This window comes from Nicotiana sylvestris, chromosome 4, assembly GCF_000393655.2.
Source record: "Nicotiana sylvestris chromosome 4, ASM39365v2, whole genome shotgun sequence".
Taxonomy (NCBI): Eukaryota; Viridiplantae; Streptophyta; class Magnoliopsida; order Solanales; family Solanaceae; genus Nicotiana; species Nicotiana sylvestris.
In genome coordinates, this window is record NC_091060.1 from 80,005,431 (window position 1) to 80,029,972 (window position 24,542).

The window sequence follows — 24,542 nt, forward strand, 5'->3', positions numbered from 1 at the left end:
TTAACCACTAGCGACATATTTTTTCCGGCGATCGTCCCACCGCCGGCGCCGCTCCCTTCTTTATTCTTCTTTGCAGTATTTGGGATTTTAGCTTTTCAGGCTAATTTACAGTGAATAAACAGCTTGAACTATAATTTTGTCATTTTTATATTTAATCTCTTCTAAAGATTTGTTCTTTTTCAAGTTTTTTCTAAAGATTGTTCTTTTTCAAGTTTTTCTAAGATCTGTTCTTTTGGAACTGATTTTCCTCCGTTGATTAAATTTTGTTTTTAGATTTGAGATTAGATTCCTAACATTTGTTGACTAGTAGCGTTAGGTTTAACGTTTTACAATTTATATTTACTTTTCCCAAATTTTTTTTGTAAAGGTTTCGATTTACATCTGTTTAGCCATTTTCAATTTTGTTGTGTATTAATTTTTTAATTCAAGATTAAAATTTTATTGGTGAAACTATGCTAAGATTCAAAATTTTTAATTAGTTGAGTTTTATTAAACTACACTAAGATTCAACTTTTATTTGTTTATTTTGTTGTACCACGGTAGAACTTGGTGAATTTTGTGCAGTTCTCTGTTTTCCCCTACATTTCCCCTACTACTGTCAGGGCTACACCAGTGGTAGTGGTGACATCCCTTTTTGGTTTTTGGGTCGTGGTATTTTTATGTTTTCAGGGAAATTCTCGAGTTGTGGAGACAGTTGGGCGCACGAGCACTAGCAAAGGAGAGCAACCTGGACGAGCGTCCACAATGGGCGATAGGAAGCGGTGCATGGGTGTACAACTACATCGAATATAGCAAATCAACACAGGTTTGGTTCTCGGGAGTTGGTACCTCCTGTTCTACTGTTTCCCTTTTGGTGTTAGCTAAATTGATGTTACTTTGGTTCACAGTAGTTCAATCATTCAACTAGTGTACTTGTAGTCACTTGTTTCCTTCTAGTTTGATTCGTTGTCCGTTGTGCACTAGTGAGTCTTCTTGAGATTTGTCGTGGCTGTAGTGGATGCAGTCTGGGATGATAGATTAAGGGCATGTCCTCGGGTGAGGCAGAGTGTGGGGCCGGGGTCAGGGTGTGGGACGGGAAGTAGGGGAGGTAGAGGGGGCAAGAGAGCCTGTAGGTTGAGAATCGGATCATGGAGCATAGGTTCGCTAACAAGTAAGTCTATAGAGTTGGCGAAGATACTTCAGAAGAGGAAGATTAATATAGCGTGCGTCCAAGAGACTGGGTGGGTTGGATCGAGGGCGAAAAACGTGGATGGGTATAAGTTATGGTACTCTGGAGTCCGAAGGGGTAAGAATGGAGTGGGTATCCTGGTAGATAGCCATCTTAGAGAGTCGGTGGTAGAGGTCAGGCGGGTGAATGATAGACTAATGAGTATTAAATTGGTGGTGGGTGAGTGTACTTTAAATGTCGTTAGCGCGTACACGCCGCAAGCAGGCTTGGATGAGGAGATTAAAAGGCGCTTTTGGGAGGGGTTGGATGACATAGTTCGTAGTATTCCGCCTTCCGAGAGGTTATTCATAGGAGGAGAATTCAATAGTCATATTGGGTCGTCTGCAGATGGTTATACTGAGGTGCATGGCGGCTTTGATTTCGGGGAGCGGAACGAAAGGGGCACTTCGCTGTTAGACTTTGCCAAGGCATTCGATCTAGTGATTGCGAACTCAAGTTTTTCGAATCGGGATGAGCATTTGGTTACTTACAAAAGTTCGGTGGCGAAGACTCAAATTGACTATCTCCCCCTCAGGAGATGCAATAGAAGGTTGTGCGAGGATTGCAAAGTTATCCTAGGTGAGACCCTAGCAACGCAACATAGGCTTTTGGTGATGGACATTGGTATTATGATAAGGAGGAAGAAGAGGTCAGTACGAGGCCGTCCGAGGATTAGGTGGGGTGCCTTGAGTAAGGATAAAGCTCAGGAGTTGGAAGGAAGGCTATCGACAATGGGAGCTTGGAGAAGTAGTGGGGACGCAAACACTATGTGGTCGACGACGGCAGACTGTATAAGGAAGGCAGCAAGAGAGGTGTTAGGGATATCTTCGGGCCGCACCGGTGGCCACAAAGGAGACTGGTGGTGGAATGCAGTTGTCCAAGGTAAAGTGGAAGCAAAAAAAGCGGCGTACCTGCGGTTCGTAGGGAGCACTGGAGAGGAGGAGAAGAGAGCGAATAGTGAGAGATATAAGGTAGCTAGGAAAGAGGCGAAGATGGCAGTAATGGAGGCTAAGACGACAACATTTGCTCATCTGTATGAGGAACTAGGGAACAAAAGAGGGGAGAAAAAGTTATTCCGACTCGCTAAGGTGAGAGAGAGGACGGCTCGAGATCTGGACCAAGTGAGGTGCATAAAAGATGATGACGGCAAAGTTTTGATGGGGGATGACCAGATTAAGAGGAGATGACAGACCTACTTTCATAAACTTCTAAATGAAGAAGGGGATCAGGATATTATGCTAGGTGAATTGAGGAATACCGACAACCCCCATGAATTAAGTTATTGTAGGGACATTCAAATTACAGTTAGAAGAAGTACAGGAGAGTCCATCAAAAATAAGTATAAACGAAATAAATGACCAAAGTGATAAAGACACAGAACTAGGAGAAAACTATTCAGAAACAAGTGAAACATACACAGAACTTATAGAAAAAACAGAAAAGATAAAAATAAACCCAGAAATAAATACAGGAGATATGAACGAAGATAAACCAAGCATATCAGGAATACATAATATCTTCTTCTTGGTTTCCTATATTTATACTTTGAATATTTTGATTTAAATTTCTTTTTCTTTCCTTCTTTTTTGTAATATTTATCTGTGCAGCCAAATTGGGGTGCTATTCTACTTTTGCAACATGCCAAATTTTTTACTAATATTTTTTCCATTTTCATGTTTTCTTTATATTTTTCACATAATTCTATAAACCAGTTTTGTAGAAATTTTATCCTTACTCCTAATGTATCTGCTAGTCCTGCTTCGTTCCAACTTTTTATTATTTTTGAGCTAAAGGGTTCTGGTAATTTTGTAAAATATAATTTTCTTATCTCTTTACTTTCATCTGGACTATATGTTCCTTTATAATAATAGTCTCTAAATGCACAAGTATATTCATCTATATAACACATATTACATATTGCTAATTTTGTCATTAAATTTCTATTTGTAATTTTTTCTTTATTTTGTTCTTCTACTTCTGTTGTCATACTACTAAATTCATTTCTTATTGCTATTTCATATTTATTTAATATATCTGTAACTGTTGTTGTAGTTGTACCGTCAAGTTTTTTATTACTCCTTAATGTGTCTAAGCTTTCACTTGATAAATTTTGTAACCATAATTTTACAGTTCCTATTAATGTTCTTTCTATATATCCTGGTGTTTCCGTTATTGTTATTTTATTATCTATTAGTTGTTTTGAGATATATCCTATCCATAATTGTATTGTTTTATTTATATCTGCTACACAATCTAGATCTAAAAAATTATATTGTTCAGTTATCTGTCTTGGTGCCCATTTCTTATTTAACCTTTTATCCCATAATGTTTTGTTTCTGTCATATGCATCATAACTTACTCTGTAATAGGTTGGGTTTAATTGTTTTGGATTTTTTATTCCTGATATGCTTGGTTTATCTTCGTTCATATCTCCTGTATTTATTTCTGGGTTTATTTTTATCTTTTCTGTTTTTTCTATAAGTTCTGTGTATGTTTCACTTGTTTCTGAATAGTTTTCTCCTAGTTCTGTGTCTTTATCACTTTGGTCATTTATTTCGTTTATACTTATTTTTGATGGACTCTCCTGTACTTCTTCTAACTGTAATTTGAATCTTTCTATCTCATTTGTTAGTTTTAGTTCTTCTTCTTCTTCTTTACGTTTTTCCTTTTCTTTTAGTTTATTTGCATACATCTGTTTTAGCATCTCTAATTCTTTTTCTAATTCTGTTATTTTAGTGTTTTTTACTTCCTCTATCTGTTGTATTTTTTCTTTAGCTTGCTGTTGTATTTCTTTAATCTCTCGTTTTCTATCTATTTCTTCGTTTTCTTTTGTTATTCTAACCATGGCGGTTAAACTATCCTCTAGTTTTACAGTTTCTTTTTCTAACATTAAGTTTAGGTTATTTCCTATTTTTTTATATCTTCTTCCTAAGTTAGAAAATATTATTGTTATTTTTAATCCTTCTGGATTCTCATATGTTTTCTCTTCTAATGCGAATTCTTCTTTATTCATCTTTTATCCTTTAGATAACAAATATATTTATATTCTGTTTTAGATATTATATCGATTAATTTGGACAGCCTAGCTTTGTTTATTTTTGTGATACTTAAGTATTCATATTCTATATATAGTTTCTTTAGTTTCTTCCTAATTTTCTGCGATTTCTTAGTTATTTTGATTGTTTCACTGTTTTGCGGGTTTGTACTATTAATGTCAGTGTTATTTTTCATGATTTGCTTCTTAATATAAATGTTTATTTTTCATAGCTCTGATACCAATTTGGGGGTGGTTGTTTGAGTTCATCTTATTTTTCATAGGATCTTTTTTATGTAGTTGTGGAATTAAATGCTTTTTCATGATTATCTGTAGCTAGCGAAATTAACCTTGAAATTTCTTTTATATTTTCAAGTGTGTATTCTAAGTATTTAATATCTTTAGTTTTTTGATATTCTTCTATATTTTTTTCTAATATTATTTTTGACATATTTATATGTTTTAGAATTTCTAACCAGTACTTAAAATATTTGTAACTATCAATTTTTGATTTGTTCATATTAATACTGAGATGTATACCTGTTGATACATATATCCATGGTTTCTATATTTCTCAGTGTTATTTCTTTTCTGTGTTGATAACTTTCAAGTTTATCTTCATAAAATTCAATTTCATTTTCTATAGTTAGTAAAGCTTTATTACGTAATTTATTATATCTAATAATATCTTTGCAGGTTTTAATATTGTATTTAACACAATCTATTTTTCTATTTATGTTACTGAGGTTTTTAAGAAGTTTCCATTTCTGGGTATTATAGAATCTTATATAATGAAAAGTGTTATGTTTCATTTATAAAAAGATTTTATTAACTTGATATGTGATCATTAGTCTGAATATAAATCTAGTTCATATAGATCTAATATATCTATTTCATGTGATACAATTAGTTCTGTAAATGCTTGTTCCATTACATATATTATTTCAAAAGTAACTAAAATATCGTAAATTTTTCTTTTAACATCGTTATTAAGTCTCTTAAAGATATATAACATAAGTATTTTGTAGTCAATATTTTCTTCTAATAAATACGTGTGGTTGTTCATTTAGATTTATTATTTATCCTTATCATGTGTTTACTAAACATATTCCCTCTAACCTCTTTGTTTATCATAGAGTTTATCATATTTTAATAAGTTATACTGAACAATCTTTTCTGGTCACTACCATGTTTTTCATGCTTCAATCATTTACCCTAACAGCGCCTCAACTCTGTGTACTCCCCTAAACGGCTTCCTTGCCTACTGGTTTCCACTTTAGGATGGCATAGTCTGGGCTTAACTACTCTCAGCATTATTAGACAGGCAAACTTTCTCAAGATGTTCTTTATAACAGTACTATAACATGATAAACAATTATGATATTCAAGAGATTATAAGGAATATATGAGTTTAGTTAAACATGATTATGAATAAACTTACCTGGTTTTGTAACTCGTTTGAATGCTCCATAGCTGTTTTAGATACTTGTAAATAACTCAGATATTTCTTACAAGAGAGAAGATAAGAGAGAATATTAGAGAGAGAAGGTAAGGGTGAGGATGTCTGAGGATGTCCTCCTTCCTCAGATTTACATTCTATATAAAGAAAATTAAAACGACTCTTACTGTTTACAAATGACTCCTACTATTCATGAACGACCTTTACTGTTCATGATTATGACATATACTATTTACTTTATGACTCTTACTATTCATGAACGACCTTTACTGTTCATGATTATGACATATACTATTTACTTTATGACTCTTACTATTCATGAACGACCTTTACTGTTCATGAATGCGACTAGTACTATTTACTTTACATTATATGTTTCCAGTAGCTGTCTTCTTCTTTTGTCTTCTTGTTGATACCTTCATTCTAGTTGGACTTCTGGTACATAGTTATCATCTCCGTTGCACTTTGAACATATGTGGTCTGGATATTTGTGTCCTACTAGTTTGCAGTATCTTGTTAATAACTCGTTTGAAATAAATTCTTTTTTCAATGCTCTGGTAGTTGGTTGCATTTCTGGTTTTAATAATGATAAAATCCATTTCTGGACTTCATCCATATCTCCTTGGCGTAGTTCCTTCGAGTTGGCATATATCATCAATTGGTCTCTGGAATAGTAGCTCCAGATAGCATTTCCTTGTAGATAATTGTTAGCTAGTTCTTGAATAATAGTTGCTATACCAATTATTCTTTTATTAGCATAGAAACTTGGTATCTCCATTTTCTGTATCTCCGGTTGTTTCTCTATCTCTTCCGGTATTATCATATCTCGTGTTAGTCCTATTTTTATCACCTGTATTATGGGTTTTATTTCATCATATAGTATTTCCGCTGGTGCTGTATAGAATTTGATGAAGAATAGGTTGCCTTTTGTAATTCTCTTGAAGGTGACAAATGCTTTGTATAGCTCTGGTATTCCAATTATTTCTTCTCCGTCATGGGTATATACTGTGCTAAGTAATCCGTAGTTGTAACATGTTTTTACTAGGTTTGCTTTTGTTTTTGGCTGGGCTATAAGCCTATTATATCCCTGTAGTTTTTGGGTTACATAATCTTGTGTTGGATCTGTAGTAGTTGTTGATCTAGGGTTTAGGTTCAGAAATGTCTGGATTTTATATATATTCTCAATATATGTTTGAGTAATATGGTTATATACCTTTTTGTTGTGGTGTAGGCTATTAGCATAGGTTGAAGTTTGTGGGGCTATAACTATTGCTTCTCTTGGCTTTTTTGATGTAAATGGCTTATCAAATACGGTATTTAGGTTTACATTGATATGTGGCTTTTTGCTAACTTGTTTGCTTGTACCTGCAGCTGTATATAAAGCAACTGTGTTATGGGTTTTTTGGAGTTTCCCAACGTCTCCTTCTACCTCTGGAAGTTTAGAGTCTTCCGATTGACTTAGCTCCGCATTTTTATAGTCATGCTGCTGACTTTCTAGCTGTTGTAATCTTTTTCCCATACTCTCCATCTGTAAGGATAGAGTAGTAAGGATTGTAAATATGTCTTTTGATTCTTGGCTTTCATCTGTTTGGGTACCTTTGTCTTGATAGGTAGTCTGCAATAACATTCTTGTCAGTCCGTATTACTTCAATTGTAAATGTAAAATTTTGTATATTTAATACAAGTCTCCTTATTTCCTTTGTAGTTACTGAATCCTGTACTTTCCGAGTTATCCACCATTTTACTTGTGTATTATCTGTTCTTACTATAAATTTGTTATAAACAATATATGGCTCAAATGCTAACAAACATTTATATAATCCAAATAGTTCTTTCCTATTTATTTCCCATTTTAATTGTGGTTCCGTGTATGATCCGGAATAATATCTACAATGGTGTTCAATTTTTTCATTATCATATTTATATTTTAGAACTCCTCCGTAGCTGTGATCACTAGAATCAGTTTCTACAATATATGTAAATTGTTTCTTTTCATCTGGAAAATATAGTTTTGGTAATTTTTTACACATATTTTTTATCTTCTGTATATGTATTTTATCTTTTTCGTCAAAATGATATTCTATGTCCTTTTTTAATTTTTTCTGTAATGGTTTTAAGTTTTCTGCTAATTTAGGAATATATTCTCTTACTTGGTTAACCAATCCTAAAAATGATTGTAACTTCTTTTTTGTATCAAGTGTTTCATTCAAGTTAATTATCTTTTGTACTACATGGGTTTGCATTTTTATTCCGTTTTTATCTATTTGTATACCTAAAAATTCTATTTGATTTTTCATTACTTCTGCTTTCTTTTTACTTAAACTTATTCCTGATATTTCTACAATGTGTATGAATTTTTCTAGTAGTTTTATATGTTCGTTCTCTGTTCTAGAATATAGCAATATATCATCTATATATATTATACAATTTTCTAATTGGTTGAAGTAATTATCCATAAAATGTTGATACCTACCTGGTGCATTTTTATATCCAAAAGGTAATACGTTCCATTCGTAAAATCCTTGTGGTACTGTGAATGCTGTTAACTTTTTAGATTCATCTTCTAGTTTTAAATGGTAAAATCCTGATTTACAGTCAAATTTACTAAAATAGTTATATCCTTGTATTTGTCTAATTTTCAGTATTTTATTTGGTATCGGATAATTATATGTTTAAGATATAAAAAAATAGGAAATAACCTAAACTTAATGTTAGAAAAAGAAACTGTAAAACTAGAGGATAGTTTAACCGCCATGGTTAGAATAACAAAAGAAAACGAAGAAATAGATAGAAAACGAGAGATTAAAGAAATACAACAGCAAGCTAAAGAAAAAATACAACAGATAGAGGAAGTAAAAAACACTAAAATAACAGAATTAGAAAAAGAATTAGAGATGCTAAAACAGATGTATGCAAATAAACTAAAAGAAAAGGAAAAACGTAAAGAAGAAGAAGAAGAACTAAAACTAACAAATGAGATAGAAAGATTCAAATACGGTATTTAGGTTTACATTGATATGTGGCTTTTTGCTAACTTGTTTGCTTGTACCTGCAGCTGTATATAAAGCAACTGTGTTATGGGTTTTTTGGAGTTTCCCAACGTCTCCTTCTACCTCTGGAAGTTTAGAGTCTTCCGATTGACTTAGCTCCGCATTTTTATAGTCATGCTGCTGACTTTCTAGCTGTTGTAATCTTTTTCCCATACTCTCCATCTGTAAGGATAGAGTAGTAAGGATTGTAAATATGTCTTTTGATTCTTGGCTTATAAGAGTTTAGTTAAACATGATTATAAATAAACTTACCTGGTTTTGTAACTCGTTTGAATGCTCCATAGCTGTTTTAGATACTTGTAAATAACTCAGATATTTCTTACAAGAGAGAAGATAAGAGAGAATATTAGAGAGAGAAGGTAAGGGTGAGGATGTCTGAGGATGTCCTCCTTCCTCAGATTTACATTCTATATAAAGAAAATTAAAACGACTCTTACTGTTTACAAATGACTCCTACTATTCATGAACGACCTTTACTGTTCATGATTATGACATATACTATTTACTTTATGACTCTTACTATTCATGAACGACCTTTACTGTTCATGATTATGACATATACTATTTACTTTATGACTCTTACTATTCATGAACGACCTTTACTGTTCATGAATGCGACTAGTACTATTTACTTTACATTATATGTTTCCAGTAGCTGTCTTCTTCTTTTGTCTTCTTGTTGATACCTTCATTCTAGTTGGACTTCTGGTACATAGTTATCATCTCCGTTGCACTTTGAACATATGTGGTCTGGATATTTGTGTCCTACTAGTTTGCAGTATCTTGTTAATAACTCGTTTGAAATAAATTCTTTTTTCAATGCTCTGGTAGTTGGTTGCATTTCTGGTTTTAATAATGATAAAATCCATTTCTGGACTTCATCCATATCTCCTTGGCGTAGTTCCTTCGAGTTGGCATATATCATCAATTGGTCTCTGGAATAGTAGCTCCAGATAGCATTTCCTTGTAGATAATTGTTAGCTAGTTCTTGAATAATAGTTGCTATACCAATTATTCTTTTATTAGCATAGAAACTTGGTATCTCCATTTTCTGTATCTCCGGTTGTTTCTCTATCTCTTCCGGTATTATCATATCTCGTGTTAGTCCTATTTTTATCACCTGTATTATGGGTTTTATTTCATCATATAGTATTTCCGCTGGTGCTGTATAGAATTTGATGAAGAATAGGTTGCCTTTTGTAATTCTCTTGAAGGTGACAAATGCTTTGTATAGCTCTGGTATTCCAATTATTTCTTCTCCGTCATGGGTATATACTGTGCTAAGTAATCCGTAGTTGTAACATGTTTTTACTAGGTTTGCTTTTGTTTTTGGCTGGGCTATAAGCCTATTATATCCCTGTAGTTTTTGGGTTACATAATCTTGTGTTGGATCTGTAGTAGTTGTTGATCTAGGGTTTAGGTTCAGAAATGTCTGGATTTTATATATATTCTCAATATATGTTTGAGTAATATGGTTATATACCTTTTTGTTGTGGTGTAGGCTATTAGCATAGGTTGAAGTTTGTGGGGCTATAACTATTGCTTCTCTTGGCTTTTTTGATGTAAATGGCTTATCAAATACGGTATTTAGGTTTACATTGATATGTGGCTTTTTGCTAACTTGTTTGCTTGTACCTGCAGCTGTATATAAAGCAACTGTGTTATGGGTTTTTTGGAGTTTCCCAACGTCTCCTTCTACCTCTGGAAGTTTAGAGTCTTCCGATTGACTTAGCTCCGCATTTTTATAGTCATGCTGCTGACTTTCTAGCTGTTGTAATCTTTTTCCCATACTCTCCATCTGTAAGGATAGAGTAGTAAGGATTGTAAATATGTCTTTTGATTCTTGGCTTTCATCTGTTTGGGTACCTTTGTCTTGATAGGTAGTCTGCAATAACATTCTTGTCAGTCCGTATTACTTCAATTGTAAATGTAAAATTTTGTATATTTAATACAAGTCTCCTTATTTCCTTTGTAGTTACTGAATCCTGTACTTTCCGAGTTATCCACCATTTTACTTGTGTATTATCTGTTCTTACTATAAATTTGTTATAAACAATATATGGCTCAAATGCTAACAAACATTTATATAATCCAAATAGTTCTTTCCTATTTATTTCCCATTTTAATTGTGGTTCCGTGTATGATCCGGAATAATATCTACAATGGTGTTCAATTTTTTCATTATCATATTTATATTTTAGAACTCCTCCGTAGCTGTGATCACTAGAATCAGTTTCTACAATATATGTAAATTGTTTCTTTTCATCTGGAAAATATAGTTTTGGTAATTTTTTACACATATTTTTTATCTTCTGTATATGTATTTTATCTTTTTCGTCAAAATGATATTCTATGTCCTTTTTTAATTTTTTCTGTAATGGTTTTAAGTTTTCTGCTAATTTAGGAATATATTCTCTTACTTGGTTAACCAATCCTAAAAATGATTGTAACTTCTTTTTTGTATCAAGTGTTTCATTCAAGTTAATTATCTTTTGTACTACATGGGTTTGCATTTTTATTCCGTTTTTATCTATTTGTATACCTAAAAATTCTATTTGATTTTTCATTACTTCTGCTTTCTTTTTACTTAAACTTATTCCTGATATTTCTACAATGTGTATGAATTTTTCTAGTAGTTTTATATGTTCGTTCTCTGTTCTAGAATATAGCAATATATCATCTATATATATTATACAATTTTCTAATTGGTTGAAGTAATTATCCATAAAATGTTGATACCTACCTGGTGCATTTTTATATCCAAAAGGTAATACGTTCCATTCGTAAAATCCTTGTGGTACTGTGAATGCTGTTAACTTTTTAGATTCATCTTCTAGTTTTAAATGGTAAAATCCTGATTTACAGTCAAATTTACTAAAATAGTTATATCCTTGTATTTGTCTAATTTTCAGTATTTTATTTGGTATCGGATAATTATATGTTTTTGTTTTTGCATTTAAGTTTCTATAATCTATAACCATACGGCTTTTTCCTCTTTTTTGTTCACTATGCTTATTTACTATAAATGCTGGGCTAGTATGTTTACTATTACTTTCTTGTATGTAGTTATTATCTAATAATTCTTTTATATGCATTTTAAATTCTGTTAAATCATTAAAATTGTATTTTAAAGGTTTTTGTGTTATTATGCTATTTTCATCTATTAGTTCAATCTTTATTTTTGTTTGATGTTTTTCCCATCCTTGGAGTGGATTATCATTATATAGTAATTCTAGTTTATCTTGTAGTGGTTTTATCTTATTTATTGAGAAAATGATTATCTCTATATTATGGTTACTTTGTATTACATTTTCTAATTTTTGGGTAATCTTTTCACTTCCTTTAATCCAGGGTGTTGTTTTTCTTACTTTATTATTTACTCTTTTTGCTCCTAATTTTTGTTTACACGGGGTAGTAAACCACCAATGTGTTTTTGTTATAATATGTGGGTATAATTTATCTAAAAATGGCATTCCTAATAATATATCTTTATTTGTGAATTCGTAACTATATATTTCTTCTATGGTTAATATTTTATCCCATATTTGTATTTTTATATTTCTTGCTTTATATGTTATCATACTTCCTTCATTATTAAATCCTGTTACTACTATGGGGGTTTTTAGCTTTTCCCATTTACTTTCTGGTAAACAATTATGTCTACACATATTAGCTTCTGCTCCTGTATCCACCATAGGTGTATAATATCTATTATAATATCCTTCTACTATTATTTTGGAAAGTATGTATATCTTTGGCATTATATCAAAGTTCTTTTTATTATTATTTTCTTATTTTCATAACTTATTGTTAATTGCCTATCTTCTAATTTATATGGTTTGACTTTTTCTAACCATTTTATCCCTAGTGTAATATTTTTATCTCCTTGATATATTTTAAAATTTATTAATATTGGTATTCCTCCAATAATTAATTCTTTTTCAGTTGTTTCTTCGTTTTTTCTTAACGCTTTTGGTAGTTCTGAATTTTGTTGTTCTATTGTTACTATCTCTTGTTCTGGTATTAGTTCTCTTATAACATAATTCTCTTCCTGCCCTGTATTTATTAGTATTAAATATTTTCTTTGGTCCATTATTCCTGTTATATAATAATGATGTGGGTTTATTTCTTCTATTTTTTGTTCTATTAATTTTTGTGGAGTGGTATAATTTATTCTTTTTGATGTACTTCTTGATGTACTTCTTGATGATGTTTCTGGCATTTCATTATTTATTCGTTTTGATGTGCTTAATCTTTCTTTTACTATTTCTAAATCTTCATCCATGTCTATTTCTGTATAACTGTAATCATTGTTGTCTATAACTGATACTATTCTTTCGAATGGATTTTCTATTTTTATTTTATTTATTTTATTTTTAGCTGTTATCTTATGTTTTGTTGTTAAGACATATAGATTTTTACATCTTGCTGTGAATATTTTACTTCCTGGTGCTAATTCTATTCCAGACATTTTCCAGTATAATACTAATGATTTATCTATATTTTTATCATCTACTGCTACTGAATAGTTAGCACTTACTATAAATTTAAATTTTTGGTATATTAAGTTACCTCTTACAGCACTTATTATACTCTTTTCTATAGGTTGTACAATCCTATCATCTGCCAAGTATATTTCTATAGGGGTATCTATTCCTTCCCTAAAACATGCTTTTATTAGGATCTCCGTTCCTCCTAAGTGTACATATTTTATTGGATTTTTTGCTTTTATATCTTGTATTTCTTTATTTAGTAGTCTTTTATTTAAAATTGGTATTTGTGCTTTACCTTTGATGTATTTACAATCTATTATATGTTCTCTTTGGCTTACTACATAGTATTCTTCTTTTTGTCTTTTAAACCAATTCTTTATTGTTGGTACTTCTAATATTTTGTCTATACTTAGATCCAATTCTTTTCCTTTTATTTGTTCAAATATATTAGCGTCAAATATTATTTTTTGTTCTGAAGATTGTTCATCTTGGTGTTCTTCTTGTTGTATAATTTGTATATCTTTTTCAGTCATAATTTTCTTCATCTGACTCTTCTATATCCTTGTTTATTTCATTTTCAGAGAACTCGTTTTCTGATATCTCATATATGCTGTCTTCACTGCTTAATTCATAATCTACATATTCTACTTGTGTATATTTATCATTATCTATCAATATTTCGGTAATTTGTTTCTTCTTTGGGTTTTTTGGTAATTTACAATCTTTGGCTAAGTGTCCTAGCTTTCCACAATTATAGCAAGTACATTCTGTTACCAGTACTTAAAATATTTGTAACTATCAATTTTTGATTTGTTCATATTAATACTGAGATGTATACCTGTTGATACATATATCCATGGTTTCTATATTTCTCAGTGTTATTTCTTTTCTGTGTTGATAACTTTCAAGTTTATCTTCATAAAATTCAATTTCATTTTCTATAGTTAGTAAAGCTTTATTACGTAATTTATTATATCTAATAATATCTTTGCAGGTTTTAATATTGTATTTAACACAATCTATTTTTCTATTTATGTTACTGAGGTTTTTAAGAAGTTTCCATTTCTGGGTATTATTAGCATAGGTTGAAGTTTGTGGGGCTATAACTATTGCTTCTCTTGGCTTTTTTGATGTAAATGGCTTATCAAATACGGTATTTAGGTTTACATTGATATGTGGCTTTTTGCTAACTTGTTTGCTTGTACCTGCAGCTGTATATAAAGCAACTGTGTTATGGGTTTTTTGGAGTTTCCCAACGTCTCCTTCTACCTCTGGAAGTTTAGAGTCTTCCGATTGACTTAGCTCCGCATTTTTATAGTCATGCTGCTGACTTTCTAGCTGTTGTAATCTTTTTCCCATACTCTCCATCTGTAAGGATAGAGTAGTAAGGATTGTAAATATGTCTTTTGATTCTTGGCTTTCATCTGTTTGGGTACCTTTGTCTTGATAGGTAGTCTGCAATAACATTCTTGTCAGTCCGTATTACTTCAATTGTAAATGTAAAATTTTGTATATTTAATACAAGTCTCCTTATTTCCTTTGTAGTTACTGAATCCTGTACTTTCCGAGTTATCCACCATTTTACTTGTGTATTATCTGTTCTTACTATAAATTTGTTATAAACAATATATGGCTCAAATGCTAACAAACATTTATATAATCCAAATAGTTCTTTCCTATTTATTTCCCATTTTAATTGTGGTTCCGTGTATGATCCGGAATAATATCTACAATGGTGTTCAATTTTTTCATTATCATATTTATATTTTAGAACTCCTCCGTAGCTGTGATCACTAGAATCAGTTTCTACAATATATGTAAATTGTTTCTTTTCATCTGGAAAATATAGTTTTGGTAATTTTTTACACATATTTTTTATCTTCTGTATATGTATTTTATCTTTTTCGTCAAAATGATATTCTATGTCCTTTTTTAATTTTTTCTGTAATGGTTTTAAGTTTTCTGCTAATTTAGGAATATATTCTCTTACTTGGTTAACCAATCCTAAAAATGATTGTAACTTCTTTTTTGTATCAAGTGTTTCATTCAAGTTAATTATCTTTTGTACTACATGGGTTTGCATTTTTATTCCGTTTTTATCTATTTGTATACCTAAAAATTCTATTTGATTTTTCATTACTTCTGCTTTCTTTTTACTTAAACTTATTCCTGATATTTCTACAATGTGTATGAATTTTTCTAGTAGTTTTATATGTTCGTTCTCTGTTCTAGAATATAGCAATATATCATCTATATATATTATACAATTTTCTAATTGGTTGAAGTAATTATCCATAAAATGTTGATACCTACCTGGTGCATTTTTATATCCAAAAGGTAATACGTTCCATTCGTAAAATCCTTGTGGTACTGTGAATGCTGTTAACTTTTTAGATTCATCTTCTAGTTTTAAATGGTAAAATCCTGATTTACAGTCAAATTTACTAAAATAGTTATATCCTTGTATTTGTCTAATTTTCAGTATTTTATTTGGTATCGGATAATTATATGTTTTTGTTTTTGCATTTAAGTTTCTATAATCTATAACCATACGGCTTTTTCCTCTTTTTTGTTCACTATGCTTATTTACTATAAATGCTGGGCTAGTATGTTTACTATTACTTTCTTGTATGTAGTTATTATCTAATAATTCTTTTATATGCATTTTAAATTCTGTTAAATCATTAAAATTGTATTTTAAAGGTTTTTGTGTTATTATGCTATTTTCATCTATTAGTTCAATCTTTATTTTTGTTTGATGTTTTTCCCATCCTTGGAGTGGATTATCATTATATAGTAATTCTAGTTTATCTTGTAGTGGTTTTATCTTATTTATTGAGAAAATGATTATCTCTATATTATGGTTACTTTGTATTACATTTTCTAATTTTTGGGTAATCTTTTCACTTCCTTTAATCCAGGGTGTTGTTTTTCTTACTTTATTATTTACTCTTTTTGCTCCTAATTTTTGTTTACACGGGGTAGTAAACCACCAATGTGTTTTTGTTATAATATGTGGGTATAATTTATCTAAAAATGGCATTCCTAATAATATATCTTTATTTGTGAATTCGTAACTATATATTTCTTCTATGGTTAATATTTTATCCCATATTTGTATTTTTATATTTCTTGCTTTATATGTTATCATACTTCCTTCATTATTAAATCCTGTTACTACTATGGGGGTTTTTAGCTTTTCCCATTTACTTTCTGGTAAACAATTATGTCTACACATATTAGCTTCTGCTCCTGTATCCACCATAGGTGTATAATATCTATTATAATATCCTTCTACTATTATTTTGGAAAGTATGTATATCTTTGGCATTATATCAAAGTTCTTTTTATTATTATTTTCTTATTTTCATAACTTATTGTTAATTGCCTATCTTCTAATTTATATGGTTTGACTTTTTCTAACCATTTTATCCCTAGTGTAATATTTTTATCTCCTTGATATATTTTAAAATTTATTAATATTGGTATTCCTCCAATAATTAATTCTTTTTCAGTTGTTTCTTCGTTTTTTCTTAACGCTTTTGGTAGTTCTGAATTTTGTTGTTCTATTGTTACTATCTCTTGTTCTGGTATTAGTTCTCTTATAACATAATTCTCTTCCTGCCCTGTATTTATTAGTATTAAATATTTTCTTTGGTCCATTATTCCTGTTATATAATAATGATGTGGGTTTATTTCTTCTATTTTTTGTTCTATTAATTTTTGTGGAGTGGTATAATTTATTCTTTTTGATGTACTTCTTGATGTACTTCTTGATGATGTTTCTGGCATTTCATTATTTATTCGTTTTGATGTGCTTAATCTTTCTTTTACTATTTCTAAATCTTCATCCATGTCTATTTCTGTATAACTGTAATCATTGTTGTCTATAACTGATACTATTCTTTCGAATGGATTTTCTATTTTTATTTTATTTATTTTATTTTTAGCTGTTATCTTATGTTTTGTTGTTAAGACATATAGATTTTTACATCTTGCTGTGAATATTTTACTTCCTGGTGCTAATTCTATTCCAGACATTTTCCAGTATAATACTAATGATTTATCTATATTTTTATCATCTACTGCTACTGAATAGTTAGCACTTACTATAAATTTAAATTTTTGGTATATTAAGTTACCTCTTACAGCACTTATTATACTCTTTTCTATAGGTTGTACAATCCTATCATCTGCCAAGTATATTTCTATAGGGGTATCTATTCCTTCCCTAAAACATGCTTTTATTAGGATCTCCGTTCCTCCTAAGTGTACATATTTTATTGGATTTTTTGCTTTTATATCTTGTATTTCTTTATTTAGTAGTCTTTTATTTAAAATTGGTATTTGTGCTTTACCTTTGATGTATTTACAATCTATTATATGTTCTCTTTGGCTTACTACATAGTATTCTTCTTTTTGTCTTTTAAACCAATTCTTTATTGTTGGTACTTCTAATATTTTGTCTATACTTAGATCCAATTCTTTTCCTTTTATTTGTTCAAATATATTAGCGTCAAATATTATTTTTTGTTCTGAAGATTGTTCATCTTGGTGTTCTTCTTGTTGTATAATTTGTATATCTTTTTCAGTCATAATTTTCTTCATCTGACTCTTCTATATCCTTGTTTATTTCATTTTCAGAGAACTCGTTTTCTGATATCTCATATATGCTGTCTTCACTGCTTAATTCATAATCTACATATTCTACTTGTGTATATTTATCATTATCTATCAATATTTCGGTAATTTGTTTCTTCTTTGGGTTTTTTGGTAATTTACAATCTTTGGCTAAGTGTCCTAGCTTTCCACAATTATAGCAAGTACATTCTGTTAGTTTTTTCTTTTTCCTATATGGTTTTTTATGTTTATAATTTTTTACATAATATCTTCTTCTTGGTTTCCTATATTTATACTTTGAATATTTTGATTTAAATTTCTTTTTCTTTCCTTCTTTTTTGTAATATTTATCTGTGCAGCCAAATTGGGGTGCTATTCTACTTTTGCAACATGCCAAATTTTTTACTAATATTTTTTCCATTTTCATGTTTTCTTTATATTTTTCACATAATTCTATAAACCAGTTTTGTAGAAATTTTATCCTTACTCCTAATGTATCTGCTAGTCCTGCTTCGTTCCAACTTTTTATTATTTTTGAGCTAAAGGGTTCTGGTAATTTTGTAAAATATAATTTTCTTATCTCTTTACTTTCATCTGGACTATATGTTCCTTTATAATAATAGTCTCTAAATGCACAAGTATATTCATCTATATAACACATATTACATATTGCTAATTTTGTCATTAAATTTCTATTTGTAATTTTTTCTTTATTTTGTTCTTCTACTTCTGTTGTCATACTACTAAATTCATTTCTTATTGCTATTTCATATTTATTTAATATATCTGTAACTGTTGTTGTAGTTGTACCGTCAAGTTTTTTATTACTCCTTAATGTGTCTAAGCTTTCACTTGATAAATTTTGTAACCATAATTTTACAGTTCCTATTAATGTTCTTTCTATATATCCTGGTGTTTCCGTTATTGTTATTTTATTATCTATTAGTTGTTTTGAGATATATCCTATCCATAATTGTATTGTTTTATTTATATCTGCTACACAATCTAGATCTAAAAAATTATATTGTTCAGTTATCTGTCTTGGTGCCCATTTCTTATTTAACCTTTTATCCCATAATGTTTTGTTTCTGTCATATGCATCATAACTTACTCTGTAATAGGTTGGGTTTAATTGTTTTGGATTTTTTATTCCTGATATGCTTGGTTTATCTTCGTTCATATCTCCTGTATTTATTTCTGGGTTTATTTTTATCTTTTCTGTTTTTTCTATAAGTTCTGTGTATGTTTCACTTGTTTCTGAATAGTTTTCTCCTAGTTCTGTGTCTTTATCACTTTGGTCATTTATTTCGTTTATACTTATTTTTGATGGACTCTCCTGTACTTCTTCTAACTGTAATTTGAATCTTTCTATCTCATTTGTTAGTTTTAGTTCTTCTTCTTCTTCTTTACGTTTTTCCTTTTCTTTTAGTTTATTTGCATACATCTGTTTTAGCATCTCTAATTCTTTTTCTAATTCTGTTATTTTAGTGTTTTTTACTTCCTCTATCTGTTGTATTTTTTCTTTAGCTTGCTGTTGTATTTCTTTAATCTCTCGTTTTCTATCTATTTCTTCGTTTTCTTTTGTTATTCTAACCATGGCGGTTAAACTATCCTCTAGTTTTACAGTTTCTTTTTCTAACATTAAGTTTAGGTTATTTCCTATTTTTTTATATCTTCTTCCTAAGTTAGAAAATATTATTGTTATTTTTAATCCTTCTGGATTCTCATATGTTTTCTCTTCTAATGCGAATTCTTCTTTATTCATCTTTTATCCTTTAGATAACAAATATATTTATATTCTGTTTTAGATATTATATCGATTAATTTGGACAGCCTAGCTTTGTTTATTTTTGTGATACTTAAGTATTCATATTCTATATATAGTTTCTTTAGTTTCTTCCTAATTTTCTGCGATTTCTTAGTTATTTTGATTGTTTCACTGTTTTGCGGGTTTGTACTATTAATGTCAGTGTTATTTTTCATGATTTGCTTCTTAATATAAATGTTTATTTTTCATAGCTCTGATACCAATTTGGGGGTGGTTGTTTGAGTTCATCTTATTTTTCATAGGATCTTTTTTATGTAGTTGTGGAATTAAATGCTTTTTCATGATTATCTGTAGCTAGCGAAATTAACCTTGAAATTTCTTTTATATTTTCAAGTGTGTATTCTAAGTATTTAATATCTTTAGTTTTTTGATATTCTTCTATATTTTTTTCTAATATTATTTTTGACATATTTATATGTTTTAGAATTTCTAACCAGTACTTAAAATATTTGTAACTATCAATTTTTGATTTGTTCATATTAATACTGAGATGTATACCTGTTGATACATATATCCATGGTTTCTATATTTCTCAGTGTTATTTCTTTTCTGTGTTGATAACTTTCAAGTTTATCTTCATAAAATTCAATTTCATTTTCTATAGTTAGTAAAGCTTTATTACGTAATTTATTATATCTAATAATATCTTTGCAGGTTTTAATATTGTATTTAACACAATCTATTTTTCTATTTATGTTACTGAGGTTTTTAAGAAGTTTCCATTTCTGGGTATTATAGAATCTTATATAATGAAAAGTGTTATGTTTCATTTATAAAAAGATTTTATTAACTTGATATGTGATCATTAGTCTGAATATAAATCTAGTTCATATAGATCTAATATATCTATTTCATGTGATACAATTAGTTCTGTAAATGCTTGTTCCATTACATATATTATTTCAAAAGTAACTAAAATATCGTAAATTTTTCTTTTAACATCGTTATTAAGTCTCTTAAAGATATATAACATAAGTATTTTGTAGTCAATATTTTCTTCTAATAAATACGTGTGGTTGTTCATTTAGATTTATTATTTATCCTTATCATGTGTTTACTAAACATATTCCCTCTAACCTCTTTGTTTATCATAGAGTTTATCATATTTTAATAAGTTATACTGAACAATCTTTTCTGGTCACTACCATGTTTTTCATGCTTCAATCATTTACCCTAACAGCGCCTCAACTCTGTGTACTCCCCTAAACGGCTTCCTTGCCTACTGGTTTCCACTTTAGGATGGCATAGTCTGGGCTTAACTACTCTCAGCATTATTAGACAGGCAAACTTTCTCAAGATGTTCTTTATAACAGTACTATAACATGATAAACAATTATGATATTCAAGAGATTATAAGGAATATATGAGTTTAAATATTTTGATTTAAATTTCTTTTTCTTTCCTTCTTTTTTGTAATATTTATCTGTGCAGCCAAATTGGGGTGCTATTCTACTTTTGCAACATGCCAAATTTTTTACTAATATTTTTTCCATTTTCATGTTTTCTTTATATTTTTCACATAATTCTATAAACCAGTTTTGTAGAAATTTTATCCTTACTCATCTACTACAATTGAACTAGAATAAGAAAAAACACAATGGAACTGGTTCTTCTATCTCATTCAAGTAGCTTCAGGTATGCACACTCAAATCTTACATAAATTGCTTACAAAATCACCTTGCTCTTTTGCTTTCAATTTAGTTTAACTTTTGCGTTTGTGCAATACCTGAAAAAGAGAACAATCACTGTCATTTAATAGGTTAGAAATCAGAGTTTGATTGGGACTTAATTTCTGATCTTCTATCGTAGTTGAGTCCTTGAAGATATCAAACTCTAACACTCTCTTTATCCAGATTGTGTTCTCTTCATATAAGGAGACTTTCTCCCTTTATCCAATATGCAACGTTTTCGATCAAATCAGGAGATATTGCTGCTTGATCAGTAGGACTTATCTCCTTCATGTGCATCTCACATGTGTAGGTTGATCATGTTAGTGCTTCATAAGATGGACCTGGTCCGTGATTGAGTTCATTTGTTATTCTTCAAAACTTCACCTGTTCTTGGGCAAATAAATTCCCCCTTTTTGATGATGACAAACTCTGTGCTTTTTACTGATCAAAAAACCCGTAAGAACTCAGCTTAACCATCAACACTAAACTTAGAAAATTTTCTTTTCATCAAGGACCAGGTTAATTAGGTTATAAATATCACTTATTTCAGAATATGTGTAAAGCACAATATCTCTTCCCCCTTTTGGCATCATCGAAAAGTTGCATACAGAGTGTGAATTCAAGATTTTAATAAGTACTCATGGCCACTAGGGCAACTGCAAGTGCAATCATGGTGCAATCATCAGTAATCAAACAAACATATTTAAACTATCAAGGGCAGAATAATCATTGAACAAGAGAAAACAGTAGTTGTCATTAAGAGAGATATGTTGCCACTAACAATCCATAAAAATAAAGAAAAACATCCAAACCATGAGCAAACGATAGAAAAATCCCTAATTTGGGTCACTGGGGGAGGGGGGGTACTAGAACTAGTTTAGGAGATAGAAACTAGGAGTCCTAAGGCTTGGAGGAACTGGAGGGTTGAGTTTGGAGAAGATTCAGAATGTTCTGAAGAATTCCATCATTCTTTTCCTTTTCTTTTGCAAGCTCAATTCTGAGACCATCCCTTTCAACTTCCAGTTCAACCATACGAGCCTTGAGCCTAGCAATTTCAGCATCCTTAGCTGCACATTCCTGAACTAAAGTCCTAACCTTGCTGTTGATGGGTGTCCTCATGGATGAACCAGGTTCAACTGGGATGGCATTGACTAGATAGTCACAAGCAAGAAGATTTTTGATGCCAAAATGTTCTTTGCTTGAGGCCATTTTCCATTTATTCAGAGGCTCATTGAGCCTGTCCAGAACTGTGGTTAGTATGAAGCCATATGGGGTAGCATGAGCCTTAGAACCATTTATGACCATGCCTAGCAGTTTGACTATGAGGGCATGCCAGTTGATTTGCTTTCCTCTCTCTAGGCATTCCATAAGAACCAGATCCATGTAGTTGGCAGTGTGCCTTCTCTCCTGTCTTGGCAATAAGCACTTGTTGACAAACTCAAACACCACCTTGTGATGAGGCCTCATCTCACTTTTATGCACAGCTCTGGCTTCATTCACATTCTTTGAATCACATAACCTTTTGGTGATTTCAAGGGCAGTGGGAGGGAGTCCAGGCATGGCCACCTTTGCCTAGTATACTCATCAAACCCTTTAGAGGGTATGTCCTGAATCTCTCCCAGTTTCACAGCATCAAACTGCACTGGAACTCCCTTCACCTGGCTACTGACAACTCCATCCTTAACAACAGCATTTGCCATAAATTCAATCAACTCATTTCGAGCTAGCCTACCTTCCATGTGAAGGACCATGTCCTTCCATCCTTGAGAAGCCAAAGAGTCTACCAATATCATCATCCCTAGTTCCACCAGGTCCTTCAACAATCTACCTTTTTAAAGATTTTTCTTCTGCCCAAAATGGCAAGCTTATCCTGTTCCTTCTCAGATTCTTCTTCTTCTTCTTCTTCTTCTTCTTCTTCTTCTTCTTCTTCTTCTTCTTCTTCTTCTTCTTCTTCTTCTTCTTCTTCTTCTTCTTCTTCTTCTTCTTGTCCACTCCAATCATCATCATCAAAAACTTTGATTTGTTTAGCTTTCACTGCAGATCTTGTCCTATTGGCTAGTGTGGGTTCAACAGCTACAAACACAGAGGAGGACTTCTTGGAGGAAGTCTTGGGTTTCTTAGGCTTGGGTGTAGGAACCTCCACTATTGTACCCCTCTCTTGATGGACCAGTTCCACTCTTCTTATTCAACAGCCTCTGAGGATTATGCAACCTTTCCCTTATCCTTTTTCCTTTTCTTGCTTTCTTCTAAAGCCTTTTGTAGATCAGCTTCACTATGTTTTACCCTGCTTCTTGTGGCTCTACCCCTAGGCACTGAAGAGGCAGTAGGTGTTGGGGATGAGGCTTTTCTTTTTTTGGATAGCTTGGGAACATTTGGGGCTTTTGGTGTAGTAGTTTTGCGTTTCTTTGGGTCATAACTTGCCCCAACCTTTTTCAGTAGGTCAACCAAGGTTTCTTCAGTAGATGAAATATGTTCATCTCTTTGTTTGCTTAGATGAACCAACCCCTCAGCTGCTTCTCCAGAACTACTTCCCCTTGACTTCATGCCACTGTCATCTAACCTATCTTGTGCAACCCCACATATAGCAAGAATTGCTCCCTTCCTTTTTCCCCTCTCTTCACCACATGCACCCTCTCTCTCTTTTTCTTTTTCAGACTTCTTTTTACCTCCACTCCTACTCATCTTAGTCTACTCAACATCCCTAATGGGTCCAACTAGAACAAACCTAGTTTCTAAGTTTTCAACCACAGAGGAACTTACCTCAGAAGGAGATTTTTGAGTCTTTTCAGAGTCAGAAGACCCATGTCCATCTCCCTCAGTCGCGGATTGAAAGGATTCAGACTCAGAGCTAGAATCAGATTTTGGAGCTGGGATTTATTTCACTTGGCTAGCTTTCAACCTTTCATTTAAAACCTTCCTCAGAGCCCTAGATGCTACAGTTTTTCGAGCAAGCATTTTCTACCTTCGAAACCTAGGTTTTGGAGATACACTGGGTGGAGTAGATGAGGATGAATTTGAGAGAGATGGTGGTGGAAGAGTGCCAAGATGATCTTGTGAGTTAGACATGTTTCTTAGTTTTTTGAGAGAATTTGGGAATTTTGGAGAAGAGGGCAATTAGGATTGAAGAGGAATTTTTGACGGTTTTAGAATTATGAAGAAGGCTGGAGATGTGGTGCAAAGT

General features: G+C 31.1%; 2 protein-coding genes across 2 annotated transcripts; one reads left to right on the plus strand and one right to left on the minus strand.

Annotated features, from left to right (window-relative positions):
- Positions 1-1,821: 1,821 nt before the first annotated feature.
- Positions 1,822-21,695, plus strand: LOC138889748 (uncharacterized). The gene is made up of 2 exons (XM_070173084.1): positions 1,822-2,295; positions 21,672-21,695. The coding sequence occupies exons 1-2, from the start codon at positions 1,822-1,824 to the stop codon at positions 21,693-21,695; spliced, it is 498 nt and encodes a 165-aa protein (XP_070029185.1).
- Positions 21,696-23,177: 1,482 nt separating this feature from the next.
- LOC138889749 (uncharacterized) lies at positions 23,178-24,043 on the minus strand. The gene is made up of 2 exons (XM_070173085.1): positions 23,573-24,043; positions 23,178-23,516 (listed from the first exon to the last, which is right to left on the minus strand). The coding sequence occupies exons 1-2, from the start codon at positions 24,041-24,043 to the stop codon at positions 23,178-23,180; spliced, it is 810 nt and encodes a 269-aa protein (XP_070029186.1).
- Between the last annotated feature and the right edge of the window lie 499 nt (positions 24,044-24,542).